The sequence below is a fragment of the Genypterus blacodes genome, unplaced genomic scaffold (genome assembly GCF_046128005.1).
Source record: "Genypterus blacodes isolate CSIRO-AG114 ecotype Tasmania unplaced genomic scaffold, CSIRO-AGI_Gbla_v1 ptg000012l_1, whole genome shotgun sequence".
NCBI classification, from domain to species: Eukaryota; Metazoa; Chordata; class Actinopteri; order Ophidiiformes; family Ophidiidae; genus Genypterus; species Genypterus blacodes.
The window spans coordinates 6,389,646-6,403,149 of NW_027466826.1; the positions used below are offsets into that span (position 1 = coordinate 6,389,646).

General features: G+C 40.5%; 1 protein-coding gene across 2 annotated transcripts in view; it reads right to left on the bottom strand.

Moving 5' to 3' along the window:
- Positions 1–13,504, bottom strand: part of marchf8 (membrane-associated ring finger (C3HC4) 8) — a 45,435-nt gene that overhangs the window by 28,437 nt on the left and 3,494 nt on the right. For both annotated transcript variants that reach the window (XM_076163678.1, XM_076163686.1), the window contains exon 2: positions 9,534–9,730. In XM_076163678.1, the coding sequence (XP_076019793.1) occupies positions 9,534–9,629 (96 nt within the window). In that variant the 5' untranslated portion in view covers positions 9,630–9,730. The remainder of the gene's footprint in view (positions 1–9,533; positions 9,731–13,504) is intronic.

Below are 13,504 nucleotides of genomic sequence, written 5' to 3' on the forward strand. Positions count from 1 at the left end.
GCTACATCCAGGGACTTATTTAGGGTGTGTGAATTGATGGCATTGTGCAGTGCATTGACGAGCAGCTGAATGTCAGTCCTTCATGCACCGAGTTGCCCCGAGCTTAAGTATGAATAGCACAACTGAGATGAAAGCCTTTGCATACACACCTAGCAGAAAGTAACAAAGCAGCCTGAACATGAAAGGAAGGAATTAATGTTATAATCATATTTAACAAAGATAGAATATAAAATCCTCTGCAAAAGTGACATAAAAGGTCAACTGAAATATTAGTATGTAACACCAATAATTCATGCCAGCCAGTAGTTAGTTAGTTGTTAGAAACAGCTAAACATTACATACTTAATAACGCAATGGCAGACAGAACGTTGAAATAGCAGACATTTTAAGGTTGCCAAATGTCTGTTGTGAAAATGGGCTTGATGAAATGACGTCATTACCCGGTGCTGCGTTTGCGTCCACGCCTACGTACGGCTGTGCGCTGTGTGTGAACGATCGAACATAAACTCTCAACGTGTTACCTGAACAGTGTGTTCAGCTGTCATGAATGGACAAAATCAATTATCTGTGACTCACTCTTAGGCCACAGAGGAGAACATACTGTACTTACAAATGTGCCGATAGTCAGGATCTTATCGGAACAAAACCACCACAGAGACTGATTACTGATGTACGTACTTCGAAATCTGTCAATGAAAAAATAAAAACCATCAGTAGGAACTTATCTCTGCTTTTTAAAGGCCACAGGGTCCTATAATAATTAACCCATTCTAACAAATTCATAAACCAAAACAACATTCATAATAGATACACCAGGTATATCAGTTTGAAAAGAAAAATCCAGTTCACCTGTATAATCTAATGCAATGAACCACAATAGCCCTGATTCACTACCTCAAAACATCACTATGTCATGTCATGTCAATGCCAAAGTGTTGAATACACGGGAATAGGATTCTGTCATTCCCTGTACATACATGACTCGAGTTAAGTCCAGTTAAGTCTTCAGACTCGTGTTCACAGCCCTGTTAATCAGCTTAGGACATGAAGTACGTCAGGTTTGAAATTGCATATGGAAATTGTAAACTAAGGGAGAGCTTACATGCTTGAGGAAATCGACTTACAATCACTTCATTTGAATTTTTGACTGATTCTAGGAGTACAGCATCATCAATGTAGGCCAATTTCAGCCAGATTATGATGTTTACATGACGTTTGAGGAGAGGAAATGTCAAACAATTCAGCTGTGTGGCAGCTGTTTGCACAGACAGATGATAAAAAGACAGATGAAAAAAAGCTTGGTGAAAAATATATGAGGCACAACAAATCTAAGCAATCATCTGAAGTGCCAGGCCTCCATCTAAGGCTGGCTGAGGTAAATATTATGACATTAGCATTAGCACTGCATCATAATACTGGCTCAAAGCCTTAAAGCAGTGTTTAGAACTAGCCCTGTACAATTCAATATATACTGTAGGTGATAAATGGTGTTGCATGTCTGTAAAGTCAGTTGGGAAACATGCAGATGAGCTATTGTTTGTGTGAGGGTGAAGCACCACAGTATTGCAGGTTGCACACACAAACAGTACATTTCCATTGTGAGACAAGGCCCTCCCTCTCTCAGCTCTAGGTCAGAGACAAAAACAAAATCAAATGCACAATTTACTCAAGTATTGGCTTTACCCGGTCTACATCAACTCCTGCAGCTACTGATAAACCACTGATTGAGATTAGCATCTGACCGGAGCATGAAAGAGTCGACGGGAACAGAAGGTGGCAACAGGCCAGACAGGGGTCTGAAGAACCCTTTACACAGAGTGGATCAATGAACACTGCAGATAGCAGCAGAGTGACATGAGGTATGACAAAAGCTCCATCCATCTGTGTTTGACACAACTCTGCCCTCAAACAACACACACGCTCACAATCAATGGAAGAAACTAAATGGGCACACAACAACAAAAGACGTCATTAGTGAAACATATTGAAGTGTGTTTATCAGTTACTTTTTACTTTTGGAAGTCCAAATTTAAAAAAAAACAACAACAAATAAGCAGTATTTCCTTTTGTTTTCCGGTTAATGTAAGCCATTGTATTGTATTCTTTCAATAATATTGTATTCAAATCAAGCAAACAAGCTTAATCATTGTGGCAATACTCAATTCTTCCATCAAAGAATTTAAATAACTTTTGGGATACATCATAATTATCCAAAACACTTTCAGGCCTGGAAAACACATTTTTGCCAAACTGATGATTGTGTAATTTCCATGACTGTCCTGATTTCAGTTTGGTAACATTGCCATAAAATTGATTATGCAGTAGATGAGGTTTATGATGATGATGATGATGACTCTTTTTGTGTCCCTGTACTATGTTGGGAAAAACAATTTATTCAACACCAAAAAAAAGTTTAATTTTAGGGGAATATTCTGCTCAATTAATGAAAGTGTGATTTCCAATGACTATAAGAATAAAATAACACTTTTTCACACCAAGAGGGCTGTGCTGTGAGTTGGTCATACCTAAACTATGAGCACTAATAGTTCCCTCCTTTTTTCCTTCTCTTTCCTCTTTTATAAATGTGACTTCATTTGCATTCACTCACAACTGCCGTCTGACAATATGCTGCCTGCAGTGAATGTCAGCGAGCAGCATGCTGAGTTCCCACTGTGCTCAGATCTGTGCATTATGTGAGGGAGGTAACTTAAATTTTGGTTAACGTATTCTTTATTTCAGACGTAGCCATTTGATGATTAGGTTACTGTCTAGATTAATATTTAAAAGATTGAAATACTAAAATCATGCCTCTAGGGTGATCCTGTTTGTTGTATTTGATGATGTGATTTGATTTGTAGCACTGGGATGCAGGTTGAGTCACTCTTTCCTCAGGCAGATAACCTTGGATTTACCCACCGCCACCTTCATATTCTGATGATGGAGGAAGATTACATTACCAATCTCTGCTGTACAATCCTCCGCCCACCTACTGTCACCTTTTCAGGTCCAGTCTCATTAAGCTTCCAAATAAATAGGGTCCAGCAGCAGTCATTTGCATTTAAAGATAGTTTGTCATACAGGCTTCACAGTACACGCACAGATTAAATTGGATTTTAAATGCATGAAAATGCTCTAACCAAAAAGTTTAAAATGTCAGTCAAAAAGTCACTGTACCGAAGCCAGAGCAGACTTGGTACCGGATACCGAATGGGTCTAAAACATAGAGATGATGACTTTAAACAGAAATAGGAAAACATACTGGATGATAAAAAGGAGTTACAGGTTCCCTCGAATTAAAGACCATACCCCACTGTCCACTGAGAGACACTGTGCCACCAAGCAGTAGAAAATAATAAGAAGGGGTACGTTTTTTTTTTATTTCTTTTGCCTGGTAAATAAAGCTGAACTAAACAGTCTGTGTTGTACTTTCTCTCCATGCTGAAGTGGTTTATGGGAGAGATGACAAGTTCGAGAAGGTATCTTGAACGTCACACAGCTTCACATACAGTTTGCTCATTACTGCCCCCTGCTGACTGTACCCATCCTTCACTCCACTTCACTACTATCAATATTACTTATAAGAAAGTGATTGTTGAAGTAAAGTGAGCGATAGAAGATATATTCAATATGAACAAAGTATTACACATTACTGTTAACGTGTATTATTTACAAGTTAGATATAGAGCATGAGATGTTACGGTTCACTCCTCTTACACCATCAGAGTGTGTACAACCAAAAGCCCAGCAGTCACATTCTGTCCACTGTGAGTTGTGTTTCATGTTTCAGGTGTGGGAAGTGAAGCTGCAGCAAGCGACCATGCTGCTCCTTCAGATCACCGCCAGACAGAGTTGGGACAATGAACAGATGAGAGGCTCGCCATGAGACGAAAGATCTATTTACACCTTGCCTTAGGATTTCTGTCATACAGATACATAAATATATACATATACATGCAGTGCATAGATAAACAACTCACACATGGCTGATATAAGAAGATGATTGGTCTTTTGAAGTGAAAAGTAGAAAGTTAAAGATCTAATTTTCCCTGTCAGCCCACAGTTCCATCCTTCACTTTTTGTCTATTTCCATCATTCCCTATAGCTATTCTTATTCTCCAACCTCCTCTATCATATTCTATCTTTACTCTCTTTCCCCGTACTTCATCTTCAGACGCTTCTCATATCTGCTTTCAACCATCCCATCCAATCTGTACTTTTTTCTGATCAGCCTGTGTATAGTGTACAGACAGCTGAACACAAATGCTTCAATGTGTCAAATGACAGCTGATAGAAGGCAGATGGTGAAGTATTCCTGATGATCGTACAGGGATTCGCCAAAGTTCTCAAAATCTACAGTTTTTGAGATCCTAAAAATACACTAAAAGATGAAAGAGATACCTGACAAAAATATAACACCTATGGCAAAAAAATGTATTCCTATCGGATCTCCTCAGGAAATAAGAGTGACAATAGTTTTATGGAAACAGCATCTTTGATATTCTCCCTGCTTCTTTCCCCAGCTTGAGTGCCCATTCCTTATTCAGCTGGGTAATCTAGCTCCCTGGGTGATCAGCAGGGCTCAGTGTTTTGTATTCAGTCAGAGTGAGTTAGTGGTCAAACAGGCGGGGATCACATCAGATCCTCATCCACCAGCCGCTGATTCACTATTGTCTATTTCACAAAGATATTTAAAGCTGCCATCATGTGTCCGGCCCCATTTCTAGGGGTGTGGGTGTTCAGTATACAGTATGTAGTGTTTTGAGTGTATGGAAAGACTTATGAAAAGTAATGGAATCACAAAATTCTCTCCTTCATGATTCAGGATATATATATATAAAGACAAACTTAAAGTGAATACAAGAGATGGTTTAAGTCCAGGAACAGCATGTGTAATCACAAGAAGCCCTCACAGAGAGGCTTTATGGCATCAAGGTGAAGAGGAAGTATTATTGCTTGGTTAGCAGCTCAACATTGTCCTTGGGAGGTGGGTTCTATGGCAATGACACATTCTAAGCCCTGTTGTTCTCTCACCCATCTTGTCTCGGTGATGTGATATTTTCATGTAGTACCTTTAGAATCTATTAGGAAGTGTAATGGAAGACCACGGCCCTGACAGGGTGCAGCCAGGAGAGGACAGAGAAAAAGTTTCCACGTGCAATTCAAGCACAGATGCTTTGAAAAGACAGAGCCTGACAACTGCCACCATGGCAGTGTAACTTCAGTCAACATATGATGAAGCAGCCATCCGCATCAGCAGTCCTATAGGCTCAAATAAACATGGCTATCAAATGTAACCTGACTTCCTTCTTTGGATGCAACTAGGATGTTTGGGCTCTAGGTTTACTGAATAATTCTTAGAGAATTTTATAGTTTGTATAAATTCTAAATGTGTTTGTATGTGGCTTGTTTGTGGTATACATGTTTTAGGATCCCCGCAATTGGTGGTGCTGGGCCTGAGCAACAGAGTCTGACTTAGAGTTTGTATGTACACATGACATTCTGGATGATTAAATGCCAACCTAAGGGCCAGAGGGGCTAGTTGTTGCTTAGTTGGCGTTCTTCTCTCTCTCCCCCTCTACAGCTGCAAAGGTCCAGCTCACACAGAACCAAAGCTGAGATCATTCTGTGGTGAAAGCACTTTCTGCTGCCAATGCTTCAACACTGCCAATAATATTATATATGCATCCAAACGCTGAATAAATACCAAATCAAATAAATGTAGAAGACTGCATGAATTGTTCCAGCTCTCTGAAATGTCTCTCTCAAATCAAATGAAACATAAAATAAAAATGTAAATGCACCCTATGCACTGAAGGCGACTGGAGGAAAACAGAAAATGATGTTTCAGAGACTTTTATTTCATTCCGTCTCTCAGACAAAGGTGAATTTGAATCCACAGTCATGTGTTTCTGCAGCACTGGTACAATTTGTAAAGTATCCAAATGTGGATTAATAATATAACCTAACGTCCCCCTTTTCCAACAAGCTGTACAATTGTATAGAAATAATTTACCACAGCGGACTGCAGTCACAATCAATCAATTGAGATAAGAGATAAGAGAGTGTGTAATGCAGTACAGGGGTCATTCAAGGTCATTCTTACAATGTTTACACTCAAAATCAGAACGTATTGACATATGCTTCCACATAATGAAGGATTGTTGTGAACTACAAAATAACTGCAAACTAATCTGCCCCTCTAAAGAATCAGACTGAAGTATGCGTTATTGAATTTAAAGGAATATTGCTGGTGTTGTCTCCTCACTGTGACATTCACATCACTTCTACTGTGCATTTGTATTCATTTCCATTCCCTCTTTCCATACTTTTGTGATCATACATACGGAACCTACAAAATAATGCCTAAACCCAAACACACACTGTTGTCATTTTGCAGGATCAGCACTTCAGCGTAGCACCACATACATACAGTGAAGTACTATTGCTTCACTGAATGACCCTTTAAGTAACTGCTATCATGTATTAACAATGAAAATGGATGGAAATTTGGTTTGAGGATGCCTCGCCGATCAAAACTAGTGTGAAATCAATCACAATTTTGCTCCAAAGGTTGCACTTAATGGATGAATGAGACAACCTTTACGCACTAAGAGAAAAATGATGACAGTACGCAGTCTAGTTTTGTCTCATTGGTGTAATTGTGGGGGTTGGATGTGCAAGTATGTGCGGTGATAAAGATATATTGCTAATTATAATAATAGCTGCAGCATGTGTACATTGGTGTGACTGCATGAGTGGAAATGAAAGTTACAGCTGAATTCACAGAGGCGTTATTTCTAGCCTCCGTTTCTCACTTCAGTAAACCTGATCACGCCATGCTTAGGTCAAAGTTATGTACTCAAACTCGAATGCAAAAATATGTTTGAAAATAGGATATCAAATGTACGAAAAAGATTTATGCTTATTATGTTGTGTTCACTGTACTTAATGTATACATTTTAGGCAGGTTTCGTTTTTTAGATATTGTTTGTTAATGTAAGAAAGTGGTTCATGAAATTGTGAAAATAATATCTGTTCTGGCTCCAAATTCTGATAATGAATGCTAGTGTAGAAAGTGCAAGTACAATAAGCTTTGGTTTCATAATATTGGAATAAAAAGTAATGAAGAGGAATGGAACTAAAATGACCTTTAATTCCATATTTACTAGTGATTACATTCTGCTTCTGCTGTTTTGAAGCCGTTACTTGCTTTCGCTTTTACTTTCTTCTCTCTGTCACCTTCAAATGATTTCCCTGCACGCTCTAATCAAAGTCATTCATTCACGTATCACACTTTCCAATCCCTCTCAATCTCCCTTGCAGGCCTGAAATAAAGTGGTGGTCCCTGAGGAAACCTGCTGCATTTATACAGCTGACAAAAACATTATTGCTATTATTATGCATCAAACCAGCACATTTGGGGGATGAAAGTGTCAAACACAGACAGGAGCACTGTAGATGGTGTCAAAGAGTTGTAATAACAAAGACCACGCAGCATTTCCCTTCATAATCCCTCCGCTGTATGTCTCAGACACACCAGTCTCAAATACGCTTGACTGGATTCTTCACACAGGGGTCTTTAAAAATGAGTCTTTGGCAGTAGTTTTGTTTCTTAAACCTTGATCTATCTACCAAAACATAATGTCTCGTGAAAGTGTTCAACCATGGGACATATCAAAACAGGATTTGGAAGAGAAAAATGATGGGAAGTGGAGCCTGAGAGAGGCCAGAGAGGCCGTGGCTCGGCGTTCAAGATGTGTTGCTCTCTAAGGAAGCAGCTGACTAACACTGAATTCTAAGCAGAGGAGAAGTTGGGCTTTTTTTTCTCAGGGTGCTAAAAGACCAGTTTGTGTTGTCTAAGAGGGCCAGATGGACTGTTCTCTCTGACACACACACACACACACACACACACACACACACACACACACACACACACACACACACACACACACACACACACACACACACACACACACACACACACACACACACACACACACACACACACAGCTGATCAGCATTCTGAGTAAACACACTATTTCTCCCTCTCCTCTTTTCCTGCACTCATTCTCGCCCTGCTCCATTGTACTGATGGTCCAAAAGGGAGCGCTGGGTTAACGGTGGTTTATCTGCTTATTCCTCCAGCATAATTGAGAGATTCAGCCAGAGGACAGAGACGAGGAGAAAATGACACTAAGCAGAGATGGACGATTGCACTATTGCAAGTACAACCAATGGCCATGCCACTTCTACTAACATACACACACTAATCTCGCTGGGACCAGAGGTGGAAACGTTTCCTTATCTGGGTAGAATATTTTCAGAGGCATTTGCTGCATTTTTGGGGGTGGGGTTACATGTTGGAGCAGAGTAACACATGAGACAATCCAGATTATACATCCAAAGTTTAGATGCCCTGGTTTAAATTCTAAACCGGGCTTGGACGAGAGAATGTATCAAATGTGAGAATGTGTAATCAAATGTAATGCCAATGTTAACACTGGAAAGAGTCTGTAAGTAAACAAAGTCAGGTTACTTTCCGTCTTTGAACTAAGAAGTTGTACCCTGACCCATAACTGTAACGTGGAAGCAAGCGAGTCGCCGGCTCCTGACATAGAGGAAGACCCAGACATCTCCATGTTACAGAACTTTGGTCACCCTGTCTCAATTTAGATGTGCAGTCAATGACAATGACTATAGCTGTATGTGTGTTCGTATACATCTTTAAGAGTGTCAGCATAGCATTGTGTCACTGTAACCTGACTGACATGACTATTCATCATATCTATCTCAAGAGTGTACTATTCCGTTAAGTCTAAGCACTATGTGATTTGTCTCCCTTGTCCTTATCTATGTAGTGTATTAAACCACTGGGCAGCTTTTTCCTCGCTGCTCAGTCTGGGAAACACTCAAAGCGAATCTTACGAGACTTTGAGCCGCTTCATGATGCGCTGAATTAAATCTTACCACAAGTTTGAGCTTTTCCAGAGTGCATTTACTAATAGACTGCCACCACAACAGTAAGGGTTGTTTTCAGTGTAAAGCCCAAGCATACTCCCTCCCCAATCTTTTGTCCATTTCCATACATTGGAACGACAATAGAAACATCTTAAAGCATACTACACTGGAAATTCACTCAGAGATGCTACACCAATTGCCAATGCCAATTATTTGAAAGTAGAATATAAGCTTCTTTAAAAATCCCTTGAGTAAATTCGGTAAGGAAAATGAAGAAGAATGAGATGACATTAGCATTAGAAAATGTAATGCATTTACTGGCATTAAGACACGGGGGAAATCCACTCTAGGAATTTCCATCATTAATATTTATGAAGTGATGTGCCAAATATTTCTTTGCAATATGTACGTGTGTGATCATTTCTGCTCATCACCCATTGATTATTACATCGGCTAGGTCTGGACCAAACATTTGAACTGGATTTCCCCTCCTACTACTAGTACAGGGGAATTGTCAAATTGGCCCCATGGCCCTCAAATGTACCATGATGTGGCTCATTAACCCTTGACCTTACCTGCTTGTCCTTGTCCTTGGCCTTCCCGCTGCCTGACACCCGGGAGGAGTTGACATCGCGGGGGATGACAGATATTTGGTGCAGTGGCATGTTCATCCCAGCAGAGACAACCAGGAAAGCTCACACGTACACTTGCTGTCCCGCTGCAGGATCAACACACATGATGGTCTCAACTGTGAGACCTAGCCTGCACTGTCCTGGAGAAGGCAAAGAAGACAGAGAGAGATATTACAATAGAACTTTAGTCAAAGTCCAGGATTAAACACAGATATAGAGTATATGTCGCAAATCACTGGCCAGCTCTGCTTGCCAGAGATAGGACGACTGACCAGGAGGGGGAGGAAGATGAGGATGAGTGTGACATTTTACAATAAACACAGAGCAGGAAGCTTCGCAACAATCTCAGAATGAGGAAGAACTGTGTGCTCAAGGGCTGGAATGTCTGTGACAAATCTGGCTTAAGAGGATCTAAAACACCTGAGAAAGAAAACTAGGTTGGATGACGATCAATGCTGAAATAAATTCTTCTAATTCACCTTAAGTTCAACCTATTGAGAGCTGTGCATCATTATGTTAAGTAAGACACCAGACGTCAATGATTCGTCTGTACTGCTATTAAAGCACATTTTGAAAAGACACATTGTTTACACCAGAGCTCTCCAACCCAACCAACCAACCAATTAACTAATTGCTTGCACCTGGTAGTCCCTGGGAGCACACCAGAGAACTTCATACAAGGTGCAACCAATTAATTAATTAATTGCTTGGTTGGTTTGCTCTGGTGTCTCTACATCGTGTGGAATGGAATGCTGTGGAATGACTGTGAGAAGAATCATTAACACAGAACAAACATCCACACGGACACTGCGACTGTATATGCGTTTGTTAGAATCTGTAGTATCTGTAGCACTTCCTGCTCTCCATAGTCGATCCATTCATGATTAAAATGTAAATGAAATTCCTGTGGCACAAATCATTTCAATTCATATGTGTGAATGTATTATTTGAGGTCCTGCATACACGCGTATTTACAGCGATACCTCTGGTGCGTCAGGCTGCAGTGAAATAACAAGCAAGAAGGCAACAAGAAAATGTATTTTTTTTTCTGCCCTACCCAAGCTGAAATAAAACAAAACAACAACAAAAAAGCACAGTGTGAAAATGCTAGTGTGTGCACTGCATTTGGTGCTGTAAGTGCTCAGCCTCTGCAGGGGCACACAGAGGCTGCATGGGGAAAGAATGGACACACAAGCTATAGGCGGCCAGCAAGAGAGAAGACTTGGTACAAGAAACAAGAAAACGACCACAAGAAACAACTCTTTCAGAAGGTTCTCAACTGGTTTCTAAGTGATGCGTTAAAGTGCACTAACCGTTTTGCGGTCGGTCGACTTGTGAAGCTGCTCTCGGTTCTCAAGTTGATAAGAAATTGGGTGTTTCAGAATCACAAAAGAAGGAAAGTACAAGAGATTTTGAAGATAAAGTCATCGTTATTAGATAAAGACTCCACTGAGAAATAAACTAAAACACAGTCTCCTCCTCATCTCCTGCCAGGTGCTGATTCAATCAATCTGGCACTTTAGTTTACAAAAGATGTTACAACAGCAGTAAGAGCCGGAAGGTGAAATGCTCACAAGATGGTTTTGAGATCTGCAAGTGATACAGCTTCATTTACTTCAATAAAATCTGCTGTTAAAGTTAAAGTAATTTGTATTTTTCTTTGTTTGAATGCAATACTATAAAATTCATTTTCAGTCCTTACTTCCTCTCCGGTAAACCAGCAGAGGGGAAGGCCTGACATGCCTGAAGTGTGACATGGTGACTTGCAGTAAATCATGTAACACTAGCTGTAAACTTCCACCATTCAACAAAGAAAGCACAAAGAAAGTTCAAACCTCCACCAAGGCTGAACATTGTTGAACCAGCTCCATAGCTACTGCAGGTAAATCTAAATTGTACGATCTCAACTAGAAGATAAAGAGTGTTTTTCCTACATTGTTCTGTGCCAGTGTGTCTCAGTACAAGAGAATCCAGAACTGAGCCTATCACCCTGACCACACAGATATAAATGTGTATCAAACACTGGCTGTAGGCTCTCACTCAGCTCATTGACTTGACTGTGCTGCAAGTCCATTCTGCAAAATGCTGAATTACACTTACTGAAAGATAAGTTTTGTCTTTTACCACTTATTAAATAGAAGTTGCCACCGCAGTTGTAATTGTTGTAGTAGTTGTTAATATTTGTGTGTGGATCGGCCCGCCTCCAAAGTGCTGCCATTGATGACTAAACCATGCTCAGTTCCTGCCATACCTAATGACAAAACAAATACACAGCGTGTGCACGCATGCCTAACAATGCATGTGTGTGTACAGACCACAACATGCTTCTGCTGACTCACTGGTAAGTGTCAGCAGGTAGGAAATACCCCAATCCACTAGCTCCTCCTCTCTCTTCCACCTTCACTCATTCAGAAACACATTTACCCTTCGAGATGCAAACTTTAAGAAGGAAAGAGAGAGGACAATACTCATCTCCTGTTTACTTTGATTTGGCAGGAAGAGTAGAATGAAACACAATGTGCAAACACATCAATAATCCAGAATGCAGGAAGTGGGAACTGTTGGAAGAGTCAAACACACAGCAGATACACAGCACATAACACACACAGCAGCTTTAAAAATACTCTCTGCTACAGAGGATAAAAGAGAAGTACACCACAGCAAACTGAATAACCAGAACTCAGAACTCTTTCCCCTTAATGACAGCATCATTAAAAATATCAACGTATTCATCTGTTATTGTGACTTTAGTGAAGATCAGATCACACACAATGTTTACTGTAGTGCACACAGTAACACGAGTGTGTGCTGACTGGGTCAACCACGTTCTCCTGTCACATGTCAACTAAGGAATCAGGAACTTGACTTGATCTCTTAATTATTACCGGTTTGCTCAGTTCCAGCTGATATAAATCCACAACATTGGCCATGACTGTAACTGCCAGTCGTTGCCTCAGTGGAGCATTTACAAGGTGCAGACTGTATTTCTCCAGTCAGTGGATAAGTTATTTATGGCTGATGACAGGTTAGTCAGGGCTCAAGTTCACAGGAAGGCTCTGGGCTCTCTAACTTTAATACCCTGTGGATCCATATGGACACTGTTCACTGCATTTCAGAGTAGATAAGGTCCTCTGGAGGCAAGGCAACTCACTGCAGCCACTTGGAGTAAGTGATCTCATGCTTCGCTTACTACACAGAGATCACGTCTATAAGTAATAGTAAAAAAGTGTAGTCAATATATTATAATGGCACATTCTAATAGCAAAAATGAATTCAAATCCCAGGGTCCGCACTGTGCTATCATGAGTAAGTTGGAAAGTAAAAGAATAAGGAAGTGGATGAACTAACTTACGAGCAGTGAACGTTTCCATTAGAAGCATTTCCAGTAAACACACAGGTCTGTCACAGCAAGTGTGACCTCTGACCCTGCAGCTCTGGGGACGCTGCTTTAGATTCAGCTACCTGACTGTCTCCTCCAGAGGATTATGGAGGAGTTATGGTGCAGCAATCACTTCCAGCTGCCACAATGCACCATGGAGTGTGTGTGTGTGTGTGTGTGTGTGTGTGTGTGTGTGTGTGTGTGTGTGTGTGTGTGTGTGTGCGTGTTTTCAGATGAGACAGCTTGCCAGACCGCTGATGATTCTGTGACCTCACTCACACAATGTGTTCAAATGCAATGCGGTTATTTCAATGTACTATTTACTCCTCTCACAGCTGTGATATTCATGACAAAAGAGCAAATAAAGATGGCAGGGCGATTTAACAAAGCAGCATCATCCACATATGCCTGATCATATTTCAAATGGAGTAATCAGACTTTCTACAATGGCTATTTAATGAGCCAGTCAGTAAAATGTGACAAGCCAAACATGGGTCTGACTGTCAACCAGCACAGTCCAGCACAGCAGCCATAC